General features: G+C 42.4%; 1 protein-coding gene across 1 annotated transcript in view; it reads left to right on the top strand.

The window, feature by feature from the left end:
- Positions 1-17,231, top strand: part of SLC23A2 (solute carrier family 23 member 2) — a 134,411-nt gene that overhangs the window by 92,822 nt on the left and 24,358 nt on the right. The window contains exons 6-8 of the mRNA XM_059037631.2: positions 10,445-10,533; positions 11,552-11,622; positions 12,570-12,751. Of these exons, the coding sequence (XP_058893614.1) occupies positions 10,445-10,533; positions 11,552-11,622; positions 12,570-12,751 (342 nt within the window). The remainder of the gene's footprint in view (positions 1-10,444; positions 10,534-11,551; positions 11,623-12,569; positions 12,752-17,231) is intronic.

Here is a 17,231-nt window from a genome sequence, read left to right on the forward strand (position 1 = left end):
TTCTTGCTGATTCGTGTTTCCTTCCTTGATGCCAGAACTGCACTTTGCATCCCCAATCCCCAGCTTAAATGGGTATGGAGCTGGCATAGGTAGGAAAAGAGCTGTCCTGTCTTACCTCCTCCTGCAGGCTTGCTTTGTCCCCTCCTGTCCCCTTCTTCCACCCTCTTCACATGCAGCCTTTTCCTTTACCCTAGGGTGCTGCTCAAGGGGTGGAGCCTGTGGGGACAGGACTGTCCTCAGGGGAAGGACAGCAGAGTAAACATGCGAGTTCTGTCTCTCACTCCATTACAGACAGTCTGCCTTCCCTGATAGGAAAATGGGAGCAAAGGTGGAGGGAAAAGAAGGCAGCTTGGGAATCATGGACTGTATTCCAGTGAGTCAGAATCCTCAGGGTGACCTTTACTTGAGGGGGGGCAGGGCAGGAGAATATGGGAAGAACAGTGTTAGGGCATCCTGGTTGGCAGCATAAGCAATGTCCTCAGGAGGGATACGGCAGCTCCCTAGAAGTTCTGCTGATGGAAGGAAGGCTGTGAGGGCTGGCTAGCTCTTGGGGTTCTCAAAACCCCAGCCCCTGCAGGACTGCCTGCAGCCACCATGCTGAGCAGATTCCTTACCTCAGAAGGGAGGATCTTCTTAGGGGACCCCTGAGGGAAAGTCAGGGTGTTATTGACCTGTTAGGGGAAGGAGATGTGTTCAGGCATTCCAAAGAGGACTTGATTCATTTTCTTAGAGCCCAGGTAGTTAAATTTGTCTGGCAGCATCTTTCATTCTTTTGATACAGCATTCAAGGTTCTGTATTTCAAAGCCAGAAAGGATTAGAAAGCTTTTATTGACCGACTCAAGTGTACACAGGACACTGGTTCTCTGGGGAAATTTTCTAAACAGCTAGCTCATGAGGGAACTTGTAGCACAAACCATCTGTACATTTGGGCAGTGCCTCTAGTTGAGAATTGTTGGTTGACTTGAAGAGGGAATGAAAGACGTGTTTACTGTGGTACAGCAGGTACCAGGTGCAGCTCTGCCTTAGTCTCATATCAGGGAGGCTAGTCCTGAGTGACAGTTGAGCCTGGCTGTGCTGGGCACAGTTGCCTAATGGTGACATAGTAGGGAGAATTTGGGTTAACTTTTGGTGTGTCCTTTCAGTTATGGAAGGGCACCCGTTCAGGACCCTCTTGCCCATCGTTGGGGCACAAGAGACCTAAACAGAGCAGCCTGGGTCAGTGCAGTTTACCCCCTCCCCTCCCCCTGAAGGAGCACAGTGGAAGGAGGGGAAGATGGGGAAAGAGGAGTCAGTTAACTTTTGCTCTATTCCCTTCTTTTTCTTGCCTGGGATCCTTGCCTCCGGCTCCCATCTAGTAAGGAAACAGTGAGAAGGCACTCAGCGCCGTGGTTTCCAGCTCCACAAAGCCTCAAGCTGTTGTTGATACATTCTTTTTAGTTTTATCCAGCATATATTTGAGGGCCTGCTGTGTGAAGGGGAACCCAGATGATGATGAGGTGGGTGAGAGGTATTTCCTTCCCTGCCTGGTTGGTCACCACCTCTGGGGTTTGTTTGCTGTATCTGTTTATTCATGTGTCCCATCTCCCCCATCCTCTGCATCTCCCTGTCCTTCACCCTTTTCTGTTAAAACTCTTAACTCCTCTTTACCCATCTTCCCTTCCTTCCATGGTGCCCAAAGAGGCAGGGCTACCCCTTCTAGCTGAATCACCTCTCACACCCTTGCCCCCGGGTTCCCTGTGGGTTTTGTAAAAGAAGAGCAGAGATCTCAAGAGTGGCCAAATAACCCACTCCTCTAGTATTTCCAGCAGACCAAAGTTGGCGCTCAGACCTCAGTAGAGTGGGGACCCACCTCTGGTACTCAGACACCCAGTACTTACTCAGAATGGGGGCAGGGTTGAGCATCCCTGGGCCTATTCCAGGGGACCCACCAAAGCCAGAGCAGCAATATTGCCAGTGTTAGTTAAAACCAAGTTGTTGAATATTGTAATGATAAACTGTAATCCCATGGGCAGTCAGACTCTACAGTTTCCAGTAAAGCATTAGCTTACGCCACATGGCAAATGATGGTTTCTTCCCCATTCACACACGGGGGAGTGAAATGAGTGAGTATGAGAAGTTAGAGGGACCTATGCAGCGTTATTACTCTGGACAGAAGACCTCTCCAGCTCCCAGTTGCCTTTTGTGAAAATAACAGGAGGCTCTTCCTAAGGTGTCCTGTGGATGACACTTGCCATCACTGTGTTTTTGTAGATTATTATAAGCTCTTCCTAAAATACATTTGAGAAGTTACAGAGTATGAATAATGTGAAAAGCCTTTTAATTCTGCTGCTTGCTAACATAGACCCTCATCGTAGACTGTGAATTATCATCTTAACAGACTTGTGCATTTACTTCCTGATCACAACAGGATCAAACAAACAGATAAAGCAGGTGGGGCAGAGGGAATATCAAGGTGGGACAGTGGGAAAGAAAGGCTGATGTGCCAAGAGTGGGGTTTATTCCCAGTATCACAGCCATAGGATTGCAGATGGCCTTGCAGATGTACTTGTTTGTCGGTGTTTGTTTGCAGTTCACACTCATTTCCTTAGCCAGAGAGCTGCAGAAGGAAAATCATGTTCAGCTTTCATGATTTCTAGGACAGATTTTCAGACTTTTCCAACTCTGAGTGGTTTGCCATGTGTGTCTGAGTTCTGTCCGTTTTTTTCATGTGTTTGCCTAACACCTGTTGAGTACCCAGTATTCCCTTGCACTGGATGTAGTGGGTACATGGGACCTAGAGACCAGCCATGGTCCATACCTCTGAGGGGTGGGGCCTGTATTGTGAGGAAGCTAAGACCATGATTGCACGTCTAGAACAGAGGAAGGAAGTATAAGCATTCCTGGCTGTGGCCAGGTCATCCCTGCTCCGCATTTCACATGGACACTCTGGTGAAGAGTGGCATGCTGTTCCTGGAAAGTTGTTTCATTCCATAAAAATAACCAAAATTGGTATGGAAAAAGTGAGGGTGAAACAGATGTGTGCCTTTGCAAACCTGAACACAAGCTCAGAATGCCGGCTTTAAGATGCTGTGTTGTAAATACTTCTTTGGGGGCATGTTTTCCATGGGCTGGGCTGACTAAGGACAAAGAAAATGTCTGATGCAGCATGTGCTGCAGACCCTCCTTCCTTCACTACACATCTCCCCTGGCATGAACATGCTTTCCTTTCCTCCAGAGATCATGACTTGTTTTGAAATAGAGGTCATATGTCTCTGCCCCAGTTGTGTGACTTCTGTGGCTTTAGTGCTTCCCAGGGCCTCCACCTGTTGCGGATGGGCGGTTTCTATGACAGCTGCTTCTTCCATCCCCCTCATCCCATCCAGCCTTTTCCTTCTTCCTTCTTTCCTTTGACTTTTGTCCCCTGCAGTTTGCTGTCAATGAGGTCTATATTGTCGGGTGCCCTTGGGTGAGGTTTCAGACTGCTGAAATCAAACCTCATTCTGGTTGATTTCAATCCAACCTACCCCTTGGGCTCTTTCCAGGAATTAGTAAAAAGCCTTTAAAATCCCAAGAGCAGGGGCAGGGTTCAGAGTCCCCCCTAACTCAGATGTTAGCCAGCCAGCAGCAGCTATGCCTCCCTGGCTTTGGGGAGGACTCAGTTCATGCATCACCTAGGCTGCCATTGTCTTTTCCATCAGAGACCAAGCCTTGATAGCAGCTCTGAGCTCCCCAGAGCCCTTGTCCTCAGGTGTTATGCATAGCTAGGGGTGAAGGAGGGCCCTCTGGGATGGACCCTGCCCCCTTGCACACCATGCTGACCTCCAGCTTTCCCTGAGGTGTGCAGGTGCTGTATTTGGGGACCACATCCAGCCTTTTGTTCCAGGTGCCTCTTGGAGGCCTTTCTCTCAGCTCTCCAGGAAGAGAAAAAATTGCAGGTCGAGTGGCCCCTTTCTTGAGAGCCTCTCCTGGCCATAACAGGCCTGCTGTAGACACACAGAATATTCCTTTGCTGAGAAAAGGTAGGGTTTTGGCTAAGAGAGTCATTGTAGCCAGTGCAGCAGCCTGGTCTTCAACAGAGTTGTCTGCCCTGAGGAGAGAGCTACCCTGTCTTCCATCTCCTTGGGTTCTGGGGCCTGTACAGTATAGGGGGCGGCTCCAGGATACTTTAAGGTCTCAAGTCTGAGGCTTTGAACTCTAAACTGTTGATAAAATTTAGAAGAATGGAGAGATTCAGTGCTTGGATTGGGGTAGGGGAGACTGGGATTTCCCCCCACATTCTTTTCCTGTATATGTGTTTGTGTGGGGGTGTATGTGCAGTTTTTTGAATTACTTGAGAATTTCAGGCAGCATGATGATGGCTCACCCCCAGATACTGTCCTAGGAATGAGGGTCCCCTGTGTAACCGTTTACCACACCTGAGAAAGCTGAGTTATATCATCTAATATGCAGTCTATATTTAATTTCCCTAGTTGTCCCTAAAATATCTTTTATGGCTATTCCCTCCACCTCTCTGAACCAGGATACAATCAAGTTCATGTGATGCATTTGTTTCTTGTGTTTCTTTGATCTAGTAATAAACAGTCCCTACATTTTTCTTCCACATCATCCTCTTCTTAAAGAGTCCAGGCCAATTGTCTCATTGAGCATCCCATGGTCTGAATATGTCCGATTGTGTCCTTGTGGTGGTATTTGATTTGTTCCACAATCTCCCTATTTGTTGTAAACTGGGAGATGGGGCCAAAGGCATAGTTGATTCAGGGTGAACGTTAAAATTACTGTGTAGATGATAGTGAGCCTGTCATGTTAAGCGGGCTCTTAATAGCAAGTTGTAGGTTTTTCCTGCCCCCATGTAAAAACAAAAATTACTGTTTATTTAACTCAAAGAATTATAGGTAGTACATTAAAAACATGGGGGCCAGTGAGAACCTGGAGCTAGTGACCTTGGAGCAAGGTTTGCCCTCACCAGCTGTGTCAAGGGTCTCTGACTTCAGAGGTGGCATCACTCCCATTCTACTGTTACCAGCTGTGTGGCTTTGGGCAAGTTGCCTAGTCTCAAAGTCCCCTTTGCTTCTCCATAAAATGATAATAATAATAAAATTGTTAGTGAGCATCAAATAAGATAATGCCTGGCACTCACCCACACTTGCCTGTTGGTGCTCATTATTTTAGTGGACCCTCTGGAAGGGTGGGTGTAGGTGAGGCAGATGAGGGTGCAGTGGGCAAGGCTGGTATGCCAAATGGAGCAGCTTGTCCTTGATGACATGGCAGGGGTTGGGTGTGCTCCTTGGCCACACGGCCATAGGTGAACTCCTTCAACTCTAGCTTTTCTGGGTGGTCTCCCCCTTCAGTGAACATGCTGTTTCTCTGTTTGCTAATATTTCTGATGCTCCAGGAGACTAGGAGACTGACTAAGTTCTCTTAGTATATGTGGGGTTAATGAATTTAGTTCCCCACAATCTTTTTTCTTTGACTGTCACATCTCACTTGCCCCATGTGTTCCCACTTGTTCTAAAATGCTCATCTTCTTCCTCATGGCCCACTGATTCTCCCTTTTATCATTACTTTTCTGGCAGGTGACTGCCTGGCAAAAGCTGTACAGGGATAGAGCAGCACTACACAGGAGCAGAGGATAGACCTTCTTGTCAAACACCCAGAGGGAGAAACTCTTTTATTTTTAAAAAAATTTTGTGGTTTTTGTAACTATTTGACCTCACTCTAGTATTCTAAGAACTATGTTATCATCCTCCCCCATTTCTCCTCCTAGAAAGACACTTTATAGACATAGTTTTTTTAAGTCATATCTATTGAGGGGTAATTGACATACAGTAAAATTTGCCCTTTTTCACTTGCATAGTTAGATGAGTTTTTACCCATGTGTACAGTCACTTAATCACCACCACAACCAACAGATAGAGCATTGCCACACCCCAAAGAATTCCCTTATGCTTCACTGTGACTGGCTAGATCTTTAAGTAATAAAACAAACTTTTGACCTGAAATAGTTGATACTATCATGCTTGAAAAGGTTATCAAAATTGTACCCAGCCAACCCTCCTAAATTCCTGTGCTCTGTCTGGATGAAGCCTTCTGCTGGGAGCTGGGAGAGGAGCCAGTCGGCTGCTTCCTACTGACGTTCCCTAAGAGTGGGTCTAATTGGAAGTGTTGACTGAGATAGTTCATATAATTTTGATATTTACATATAAGACCAGAATATCATGGACTTGAAGATAAAGGTTAGATTTGCCTTTCATTAAGAGTTTTCTTTGAATCAACTCAAAATGGATTAGAGATCCAAACATAAGAAACATGGTACTATATAACCATTAGAATAAAACGAGGGCGAATTCCTTTATAACTAGAAGTTGGGAAAGACTTTTAAACTAGGACTCAAACTCCAGAAGCAATAAAAGGATGATAAATTTGACGCCATTAAATGTTTAAAAATTTTTAAGGTTAGCATTGTAAAAATATACCAAAAACAAACAAAAATGACAAACTGGAGAAAATATTCATAATATAGATAAGTTCTAATATCTCTAATATAGAAAGAACTCTGAAAAATCAAAGTTAAAAATTACCAAAAATGGTATAGGAAAAAAAAACAGAAGACATGAATAGCTATATAAAAAGCTATATAATGGCCCTTTACCATAAGAAAGGATCAAATTGACTTTATAATAAGAGAAATACACACTAAAGCTACCCTGAGATACCATTTGTCTCCTTTGTCAGATTGACAAAAAATGATTTTGACAAGCCACTCTGATGGCAAAGCTGTGGGAGAACAGGCATTGTTACACATTGCTGTCAGGAGTGAAAATAATTCAGTCCCTGTTTTTAGGAGACTATCATACATCACACAATGAATTACTATGCAACCCTGAGAAAGAATAAGAAAGATTTCCATGAACTGGTATACAGTAAATTCCACGATATATTGAAAAAACAAGTTGCAAAAGAGTGTGTATATGTTTGAAGAAATAAGAATAAGTTAGAAATTAATAAAAATGGTTAATGATCGATAAGTCAGATTTGGAGGTTGGAGGGGATAGGAGTGACATTTTCCTGGTATATCTCTATATGGTTTGATTTTTTTAAACTGTAAAATGTTCAACATATCCAAAACATAAAATCTAAAAGGATGAAGAAACACAAACCCTAAAATTGAATACAAACAGAAACAAGTGAACCTAACTTTATGTCAAATTGCTGGCCACATGGAGAAAAGAATTAATTCACAGACTTTAGCACATAGTACTTTGCACACTCTGAATGGGATATATTCTAAGAAAAAAAAATACAGAGAAATCTTAAACTTAGTAGTCTTGTTAGTAGTGACATTGGTATAATTCTGGAACTGTGCTGCTTTGGGCAAGTTTAAGACAATTTAATTATTAAAAGGAATAGTCATGGCAGTGTATTATTAAACTGAATTAAAAATGAATCCATGTGTCTATGGTGATATTCAAAAAAAAAGAGGGAGATAAAAATTGGACAAAAAGGGAGCTGAGAATAATTCCTAGAGGAAGTGGTATTTTCTCTGTGCCTTCAATGTTGAATAGAAATGGAGCACTAGAAATGAATTGATGACATAAGAGATGAGCAAAGTCTCAGAGGCAAGAACGTAGACCGCTTGCCTGGAGTGCAGGCATGTAAAGTGGCTGGTGAGAGACTAGACTGGGGAATGGGTTCAGGTCACCTGGACACCGAGGAGGAAATGAGGCACCTCCAGCAGGGTTTTGAACACAGTAAGAACTTGTCTGGGGCTGGTTAGGTTCTTTTGCTGTCCTGGGGCTAGAGCCTGACATGGGAATGTGTCACTACAAAGGTGACTGTTTGCTCAGGGATTTTTTCCTAATGACATCCAGCAACACTATTAACTTTAAAAACCTCCATCTGCAAAAATCCATTTTGGGGGTATCTTCACATATTTAAGATACAATTCCCCTGTAGTCAAGGTCGGCAAAATTTTTTCCATGGAGTAATAAGCAGTGAATATTTTAGGCTCTGTGTTCTCTGTTTTGACTATTCAGCTCTACCACTGAAGCATAAAAGCAGGCACAGACAACTCGTGTATGAGTGAGGGTGGCTGTGTCCCAGTGAAACTCTACTCAATGAAAACAGGTAGTTGGCCAGATTTGTTTCACTGGCCAGTTTGCTAACCTCTTATGTAAAGAAAAGCACAGTTTAATTTGTTTCCTTTCCAGTCATCAGTAGAGAATAAAATAGCAGACAGTCCTGTCTGCTTGCCCAGGGATCTGAGGTTTAGGTGATTGTGTGAGTGAAGAGCCCCAGGAATTGACCAGCTTCATGCTAGAGAAGTGCTGAAAAGCCACTTTATCAGATGAGAATATCAAGTGCTTTATCATCTTCAAATCTCTTTCTTGGAAGATTGGCTTTGTTGATCTTGATTTGAGGAGCTCTTGTTTAATGAAGTAGTGTGCTCTCGCTGCAACTTTCCCTAAGAATATTTCAGTCAAGCCACTGATTTATGCTGCCAGTTATGGAGACCACACTTCACTGCTGGGATACTTACTATAAGGCTGCTGCTTGTCTTTCAGCCAGAACTTCTTGTGGCAGGCAGTGTGCATAGCTGCAGAGTGAACACATAAGCCAGCATGTGCATCTTTTACCAGGTCATTTTGGGAGACTTTGGGGCAGCACATGTGAGAATTGTCTGTTAGCACGCACTTTCAAAGGAACCCAGGGGCCTGGTTGTGTGAAAGTGAGTGAGCTCCTTTGCAGCAGTGCTCTCAAGGCCTTTGGTCATGGTGCAAGCCATAAAATGCATGCCCTGAAAGGTGCCCAGGCAACAGTCAGGTTCAAACTGAGGCTCACGTCACCGGGAGTGGAGCCCAGAGCCAGTCTTCACTTTCTGTCATCCAGTGAGTCACCAATGCAGAGTTGATTGCAGTGGTCCTAAGGATGAGATTTCTAAATGCAATCCATATTACATTGCTTGAAATATGAAATGATAGTAAAACAGATTCTGTTTGGACCATTTGAAGTAGCATCCATTCCTGATTAGATGCTGACCTCCCTTTACCCTTTCAGTACATTTCTGAAAAATCGTGCTTAAGGCATTTTTGTAAATCAAGCAGCGTTTTCCCTTTGCTATACATTCCCACTTCAGGGGATCTTCACTTCCACTTTTGATGGTACTATGCACCAGGCTCCTCCAACAGGCAATTATTAATGGATGGTTGTGGAGGGCATGCCCATGGGAGTGGCCACTAGCATTGCATCTGGTTTGTACTGTGCAGCCTGCCTCTGTGTCTTAAAGCCAGCATCTCTCAATTGATTTCATTGCAGGATTAAAATGGCCAGGAGAACAAAAGAATCTTAATCCTCATATAGCTCAGAATAGTGTGTACCAGCTCTGGACTTGTAAAGCGGCTACATGTCCTTCAGCCAGAGCCACTGTTCCTCAGTCCAGTTACTGTATCACTCAGGGCAGAATATGCTGTCAGCTCAGAGGAGAGCATGCTGGGTTCCTATCCTGCTGGCCAGGACACTGATTTAAGGCTGCTTAGGAGTATTTAAGAATGATCTGGACATCTAGGAGTTCCTAACCCAGCTAACCAAAGGCTAGTTTCATATTTTACCCCCAAAGTAATGTTAAAGATAATGATTGAGTTCCCATGTTAGCCCATTATACATCTCTAATAATAAATGACAAAATCTTTTGAATTTGAGTAGTACCAGTGCTCATAAAATCAATATGAAGTATCTAAAATGTGATTGAATGATGATATCTGAGGATCTCTGCATTTAGTTTGACATTGGAGGCAGGAAATTTAACAGAGTCTGCAAGCTTTCTGGGTCCTTTAAAAATAAGGGTTCGAGCACTTTTGAGTATTTTTTATGATTAAGCAGAATATTATATCTAGTTGATTTGTAACTTACAGTTTTCCTTTTCCTCAATAGATAGATAGATCACGTGATTTTAATGCTTATCCTCAGTGATTTAGGGCAGATTTTGACTTACAAAATGGAACGACAGTGGGAGATAGATTTTTTCCATGATAACAAATAAGAATTTGAAAAGGAGTTGGAAGAATAAGAGGAGGAATGTAAAATAGAAGATGTACACTGATGTTTAATAAGGAGCTCACAAGCTCAGCAGGACAGAGACATCCAAATGCCCGCATCCCCCACCCCCAAGGGGAAAGGTGGTGATGGCAGGGGCTGGTGTTGGGGTGCTGGCACTGACCACAGAGCTCTCCCCGGGGCCCACCCTGGGGCTGTCTGTGGGGAGAGCAGCAGGAGGGGAGGACGGAGAAGCCAGCATCCCTGGCTGTGTGGCCGAGGACATCTTTGCAGACTGGGGCTCTTTCTTCCAGGTGTTGCCTGCATTTACTCATGTGCTGTTTGTCTATGGAAAAGACTGTTAAGCTGTCAAATAGTGAACTACCTCGGTAGTTCCTGATGCCGTGATCATGGTTTTGGTCTCGTTTCTTTTAGGTTACCCCTGTTTCAGGCCAGTGCTTTTGCATTTCTGGCCCCTGCTCGAGCCATCCTGTCTTTAGATAAATGGAAATGTAACACCACAGGTAATTGCAGTTATTTCCACATATGTCATTGGGGTCCTTTAATGCAGGTGATAGAAGGGAGGCCTGGGCGTGTTGCCCCCAGCAGTGTTAAATCCTTTCTGGAATCAGGCACAGAACACACAACCAACAAACAGCTTAGAACACTCCAATCTGTGGATCGTGTTTCTGTCTCTCTCTATCCACTTGTTCATCCCTAACCCCAAAGCAAGTAAGGACCAGAAAAGGACCTCATTTCTCTGTGCTAATGAAATTGATAAATATGGGGAAAGAATAGAAAAATATTTGTGCTATTTTTCTGCCTCTTTCTTTCAGTGGATTTTTTGAACCACCAGTTAAACACTCTCTTTGCTGCAATAGCATCCCTTCTCTGAAACATCTCTGCTTTTTAAGGATCTGGCTGCTTTGGTTTTCTGCAAATGACTTTCATTCCCCCTCCCATCCTCCTCATAGTGATTGCAAAGATCCTTAAATAAACCAGTGAGGTCAGGAAGAGATCAGATAGGGGATTTGAGGAAATCACATAGACCTGTTGTACTCTCAAAATATTGTTAAATTTTTAGGTTCTAGGAGCAAAGTTTTCTAGCCCCTGTTTCCTTCCTTGCTCCTAGGAGTTACTTTGTGACCACTGACTTGATTTAGGAACAGGAAAAGAGCCTCTGTTTTATCTAGGTTTTTAAAACCTCAGTCAGGCAACCTTGCTATTGGGCATGTCAAAGAGCTGCTTGCAAAGGTTGGTCTTTGTATTAGGCTGGGACTAGCAATGTATATCACTAGTTCAGTCAGCTTTTGAGAAGCCAGGAGCTCTTGTTGATGAATAAATTTGGTTAAATTAGCAATGGGGAATCCACCTTTCAGTATGATGTGCCATAGTGTTGTAACTTGAATTTTAGGGATGAGTATTTATACAAATATACTTAGAACAGGGAGGAAATTCTTCTTAAAAAGAGTGAAATGAATATGTCCCGTGAAACATCAGTGTCACTCCAAGAAAAATTTTGTCTTTGTTTTTGTTTTCAAGATGTTTCGGTTGCCAATGGAACAACGGAGCTGTTACATACAGAACACATCTGGTATCCTCGGATACGTGAGGTAAAAGATAAACATTGTCTGCTATGGCTTCTTTGTGTTTCTACTCATTTTCAGTGTTGGTCATGACCAATAAATTGCAGTTGCTCTTTTTCTGTTTCAGGTACTGACATGTTCATTTCTGTTGTTAAAGTAAATTTAGATGGCATCACTGTAAAATAAAGCATGCAGAAATGCTTTGTGTGACCAGACAGTATTGTTTCTTACCCTCTTTTCCATCCTCCTTTCTCCTCCTCTCCTCCGATGTACCCACAGACCTGTCCGCTTACACCCTCCAGCATAAGAGCTCCCTTTGGAAGGAGCCACAGAGATGATAGGTTGCAAAACTATTTATTCTGGCCTCAGTGTTTGCCTGTATTGGTGGAAGGAATTAAAGACACTTGTCTGCTTCAGTGCACTTGAATAGAACAGGGCGTGGGAGTCCTTAGATATGAAGAACAGTTGACAGTTTATCCAGATTTTTCCAAAACCTATAAGATCATTCACCATTAGTTCAGAATTAACACAGATATGGCCATTCTGCACAATAGAAACATTCCTTTAGAATTTTTGTCAATAACACTATCTTCTGAATGTCCTGCAGGGGCTCACTTTTTAAAGTCAAGAATCTTTGTACTGCATTGTTCTTCTGAGGCTGGTTATGAATGTTGTGTCTTAAATGAGAATTATAAATTATGTCTGTCTCAATCAGTGGAATAGGCAAGCTGACTTTGTGTCCAGTGCCCATTTCTGTAATACTCTTACATCAGTCAGGTTATACTTAAGTTTGCTAGATCCCAGTAACCCCCACTGGTTTCTTTTGGGGTTCGCCAGGAATTTTCCAGCTATGTTATGCCTGTTATATAATAACTTGGTACCTTACAGAATTATCAGTTGTCGTCGCAGGTGACATTTAGAGTGTGTGATGTATAAGCAGCTTGCTCTTATGTCTGTGTCCTCTCTTGCTCCAGATCCAGGGAGCCATCATCATGTCCTCATTGATAGAAGTGGTTATCGGCCTCCTAGGCCTGCCTGGGGCTCTGCTGAAATACATCGGGCCCCTGACCATCACACCCACGGTGGCCCTCATTGGCCTCTCTGGTTTCCAGGCGGCAGGAGAGAGAGCAGGGAAGCACTGGGGCATCGCCATGCTGTAAGTGTTCCAAGACCACTCAAAAGTGAACAGTAAAAATCTCCCCTCTTCCCAACACTGAGGGACAGCCTCTTTGAATGTTTTGAACATTTATATGAACTTTAGGAGACACTTAAATTAAGATTAGTCTGGTAGTTTAAACTTTATTTGCTTCATGCCAGGGAATTATTCAAGTAACATGCAGCCAAGGTATTCCAAAGACAGATTTGGCAGTGATGTGTAGAGGGAGGGTTGTAAGGTTTTAAACTTTGGGATGGGAGTAAGATGGTGACACCATTAGCTCTTGACTTTTGAGGTCATGCCAAGTCTCATACACATGAGTTGGAACACCAAGAAGCTGAATCCTTTAGATGAGACTCAAAAATACTTCCAGAGTGGCAGGAGACAGAGATGCTGCAGGAAGTGTATTGGCATCAAAGGTGATGTGGCTCCTCGGTCAGACAGCTCTGCACGCCTGTCAGGAAGCTGTTATTCCTGCCACAGTCCTACTAGTCAGTGCCAGTCCTTTTGCACAGTACTTGAAGTTGATTAAAGATGTCACTTACCACTTTTTAAGTAATGTCAGTAAAGACATCCAGGACTTTATAAGATTGATTATTAGAGCCACAGAATTCTATATACCACAGATAGAACCCACATTCTCTGTGTGTATCTGTAGAGCATATGTAAGAGTTGACCATATCATAGGGAAATGGTTCCAGGACTCTAGAATTTTACTGATCAGTAAAATTGCTTTAAAAATTTAATAACAATATAAGAGGATTTCTAATTGTTTTTGTTTTGCTTTGTAAAATGTTCTGTAATTATTAAATAACAAGCAGAACTTGTTGAGCCTATGCATCAGTGTTACATACCACTGGTTGTATATATTATAAATTAAGGTAGGTACCAGTGTTATCCCTGTTTAACAGCTAAAGAAATCGAGGGACAAAGATGCAGTTAGTTGCCTAGGGTCACACAGCTAGTAAGTGGCCACGATGGTTTTCAAAACCCAAATAGTCTGACTAGAACTTAACCCATAACACTTAATTCTGCCTCTCTGTGTTAGAACATGGTTTACAAATAAAGTGAATCCTTGCATAATTGTAATCCATGTATCATTATAAGTTAAGGTATAGGAAAATATCCATTGTTGCTCTTAATTTTCTCATTTCACCAAAGGTTGTCAATATTTCCATACCAGGATAGGTGAGTAGAAGGCACTTAAGAATGTTCACTCAGTGAAATGCAGTAAGTTCCAAAAGGGAGAAATTGTATTTACCGTCATGCAGTAAACTTTAGGAACCAATAATAAAGTAGTGAACAAAACCCCCAAACGACTTAGAAGCAAAAGAACACCATTGTAAACAACTCAGAGAGGAACTCAAAACACCACAATTGCTGACAATTTAGCAAATGATGACGATAACAGCACTGGTCACACCGAGCAGTCAGTTGTTCTCAAGAAAAGTCAAATAAAAATAAAGTACCTGAAGAGCTTATCTCCAGAAACTAGAAAAACGTGATAAAAAATGAACACAATGAAAGCAGGGGAAAGAATTAGTAAAGATACAAAAAACATGAAACAAACAGAAGTGATACATCCCAAAGGTGGTTCTTTGGAGAATGGCAAAGATATACTATAGATAGGCTTCTGGCAGGGCTAATTAAGGTAAGAAAGGAATGCATGCACAAAGAGAGAGATAAAACTGCAGCTCCAGGGAGGATGTGTTGAATCTGTGTTCCTGCCTCAAAACTTAAAAAAAATAATAATAAAATAGGTGATTTCCCAGCTGTTTCATTTGATAAATAATCAAAATTGACTCCTTCTCCCCCTGACATCTGGATGTTAGGGCTCCTCAGAACTTGATCCTGGGCCTCCTCCTGTCCACATGCTCTTCCCCTGGGACATCTCATCCAGTTCGTGGCATCAACAGACCTGCATTATGCTTGTGGCTTCCACAGGAACCTGAAGCCCAGGCCTCTGAACTCAGACTTACAGATCGAACCCCTGACTTGCCCTCTCCACTTGCTGTTACACAAGACATCTCAAACTTCAAAGGAAGAAAGCTCCAAACTTTTCATTCCCTCCTTGCCCCCAAACCAGTTCCTTCTGTCGTCCTCTCAGTGGCAGAGCCACACACCCAGGTGCTTAAGCCAGAAGCCCTGCAGTCATCCTTCTTTCTTCAATTTTCCTCATTCCCCACATACAGCCCATCATTCTGTCCGACCTCCAGAACAAACAAATCCCCAATCTATCTTCTGGACTGTCATTGCCACCACTCCCAGCCATCACTTCCAAACTGGTCTCCAGCTCCTTTTTTGTTCCCTTTCTGTCCATTCTCAGTCCTGTAAAATGCTTGGTCATTATCTCTTCAAGGCCTCCTCTTCTGTCTCCTCCTTTTGCTGGAATTCTAGAAGCTCTTAGGTCTTGTCATCACGATGTCTGAAACCTCACATGCTGCCCCTTGGTGGTCTGTTTACATCTCGGGCTTGGCACTCTGGGCCTCTTCTCTTTGGAATCTCGGGTGTTCATGGGAAATGATCTTGAATTACTTCAAAGATGCCCTCCTCCCCTCCATCCTTGCTTGTCTCTCTCTTTCTGGAACTTCTAGAACATTGGTCCTCCCAAAGTCGTCCTCTTAACTTTCCTGTCTTCCATCTCTTTGTCTTTTTTCTCTATTCATAGGAATTTTCCTCAGCTTTATGACTCCTTCCGTCAAGGTTTTTACTTCTGCTCTCCTGTTTTTTAGTTTCCAGAGCTCTTCTTTTGTGCTTGGGATATCATCTGTATGAGGGCAGGGCCTTAGCTCTATGCTAGTCACCATGGCACCACCACCACCTGGTTCACCATCTGTCCGAGGGCAGGCGTTCAGTGAGAACATTGTGAATAAATGAAGGGGGAGGGTCGGGAGGTGTGAGCACACCCTTGACCATAGGAAGAAAAGTCAAAGATGTTGTGGAAGGACTTTCATTCCTAAAGGATGTGCTCCGTTGGTTAGACAGTGAGTGTATTACATCTTCAAGGAACAGAGAATTCCTGCACTGTTTAAACTGTTCCTGGAGCTTTGAGAAAGAAGGGAAACTTCACAGTTCTATCCTAATGGCAAATCCTGACAGAGCTAATGCAAAAGGGAGATCCTGGACCAATTTTTTCCTTCCTGGGGTTGTGTAAAACCCTGAGCAAATATATTCAGGTAGTAGCATCTAAAGCTCAGCATTTTTGTCTACTGTAAGGCTCCATGCAATCTCTAAGATGCAAGTGCATAGAAAACGTTCAGAAAAGAGCCTTAGTATACAGCTCTGCACATACTTAATTTTTGAAGTGCTACATCTATAATCTGAAAAGAATGTTCCTTGGAACATGGTTTGGGAAAACGCCACTATAGATAATATAATAAAAGGGCAATATATTTATCATTTCAGGAACTCAAGGATGATTACATATTAGAAAATTTATTAATAAAATTCATTATAGGTCTCTGGTGGGTTTTATTAATAAAAAATCATGGTGACAAATTTTAAAAAATTGATCAAGTTCAACCTATGTCCCTACTGCAAACTGTAAGCAGTGATAAATAAGATTTTTAAATGCCCCATACATTAATGGTGAAAGACTTAAATTAGGCCTGCCTATTGAAATCAGAAACTGAGATAAGCATGTTTATTATCAGTATCATTTAAAGTTGTTCTGGATATGTAGCCAATGCGTAAGACAAGAAAATAAAATAATATGTATCAATACAGAGAAAGTCAGGGAGAAGGGAATGATGACTTGCCCTTAACAATAATTAAAACACATTCCAGAATTTAATAACAATACTGTGACCTGAGACAGGGTAAACATTGGTAGAGCAGAATGGGAAGGCTAGAAACATAACCAATAAAAAACCTAATATTTAGTATATGATGGCAGGTCATATTCGAAATCAGTGAGGAATGGGAGAACTGTGTAGGAAAGAGAATTATTTGGAAAAAAAGCTAGATTTCTGGTTTATATCAGAAATATATTTCAGTTACATACATATAGAAAATAAAACCATGAAAATACTACAAGGAAACCTACATAAGTGTTTAATCATAAAAAACAGGTTAGATAAAGCAGATATGGAAAGAGAAAGATTGATTTTACTACTGATGAATTTAAAACACATATCAAAAACCAATGAAACTGAATTTTAAATGAATCTGGGAAAATATTTATAACAAACTGCACAAGAAAGGCTAATGTTCCCATTTCATAGAGTTTCACCAATTAATTTAAAGGAGAGAGAGTCCTGCTGGAGTAATGAATGAAGGGTATGGTATTAACAACCACTTAACAGAAAAAAAGAAATACAAATAAACCAATTAGTGTTTTAAAAGGGTTGCCCTCCCTGGTTATCAAATTGCATATTCACATGGAACGCTTTAGCAGTGGGAGTATTGGTGATGGGTCAACATGGGCTCCTGAGTCAGCCAATAGATGTGGCATTTAGAGACAGACTCTCAGGGAAGAGGA

This window comes from Kogia breviceps, chromosome 14 (genome assembly GCF_026419965.1).
Source record: "Kogia breviceps isolate mKogBre1 chromosome 14, mKogBre1 haplotype 1, whole genome shotgun sequence".
In the NCBI taxonomy this organism is placed as follows: domain Eukaryota; kingdom Metazoa; phylum Chordata; class Mammalia; order Artiodactyla; family Physeteridae; genus Kogia; species Kogia breviceps.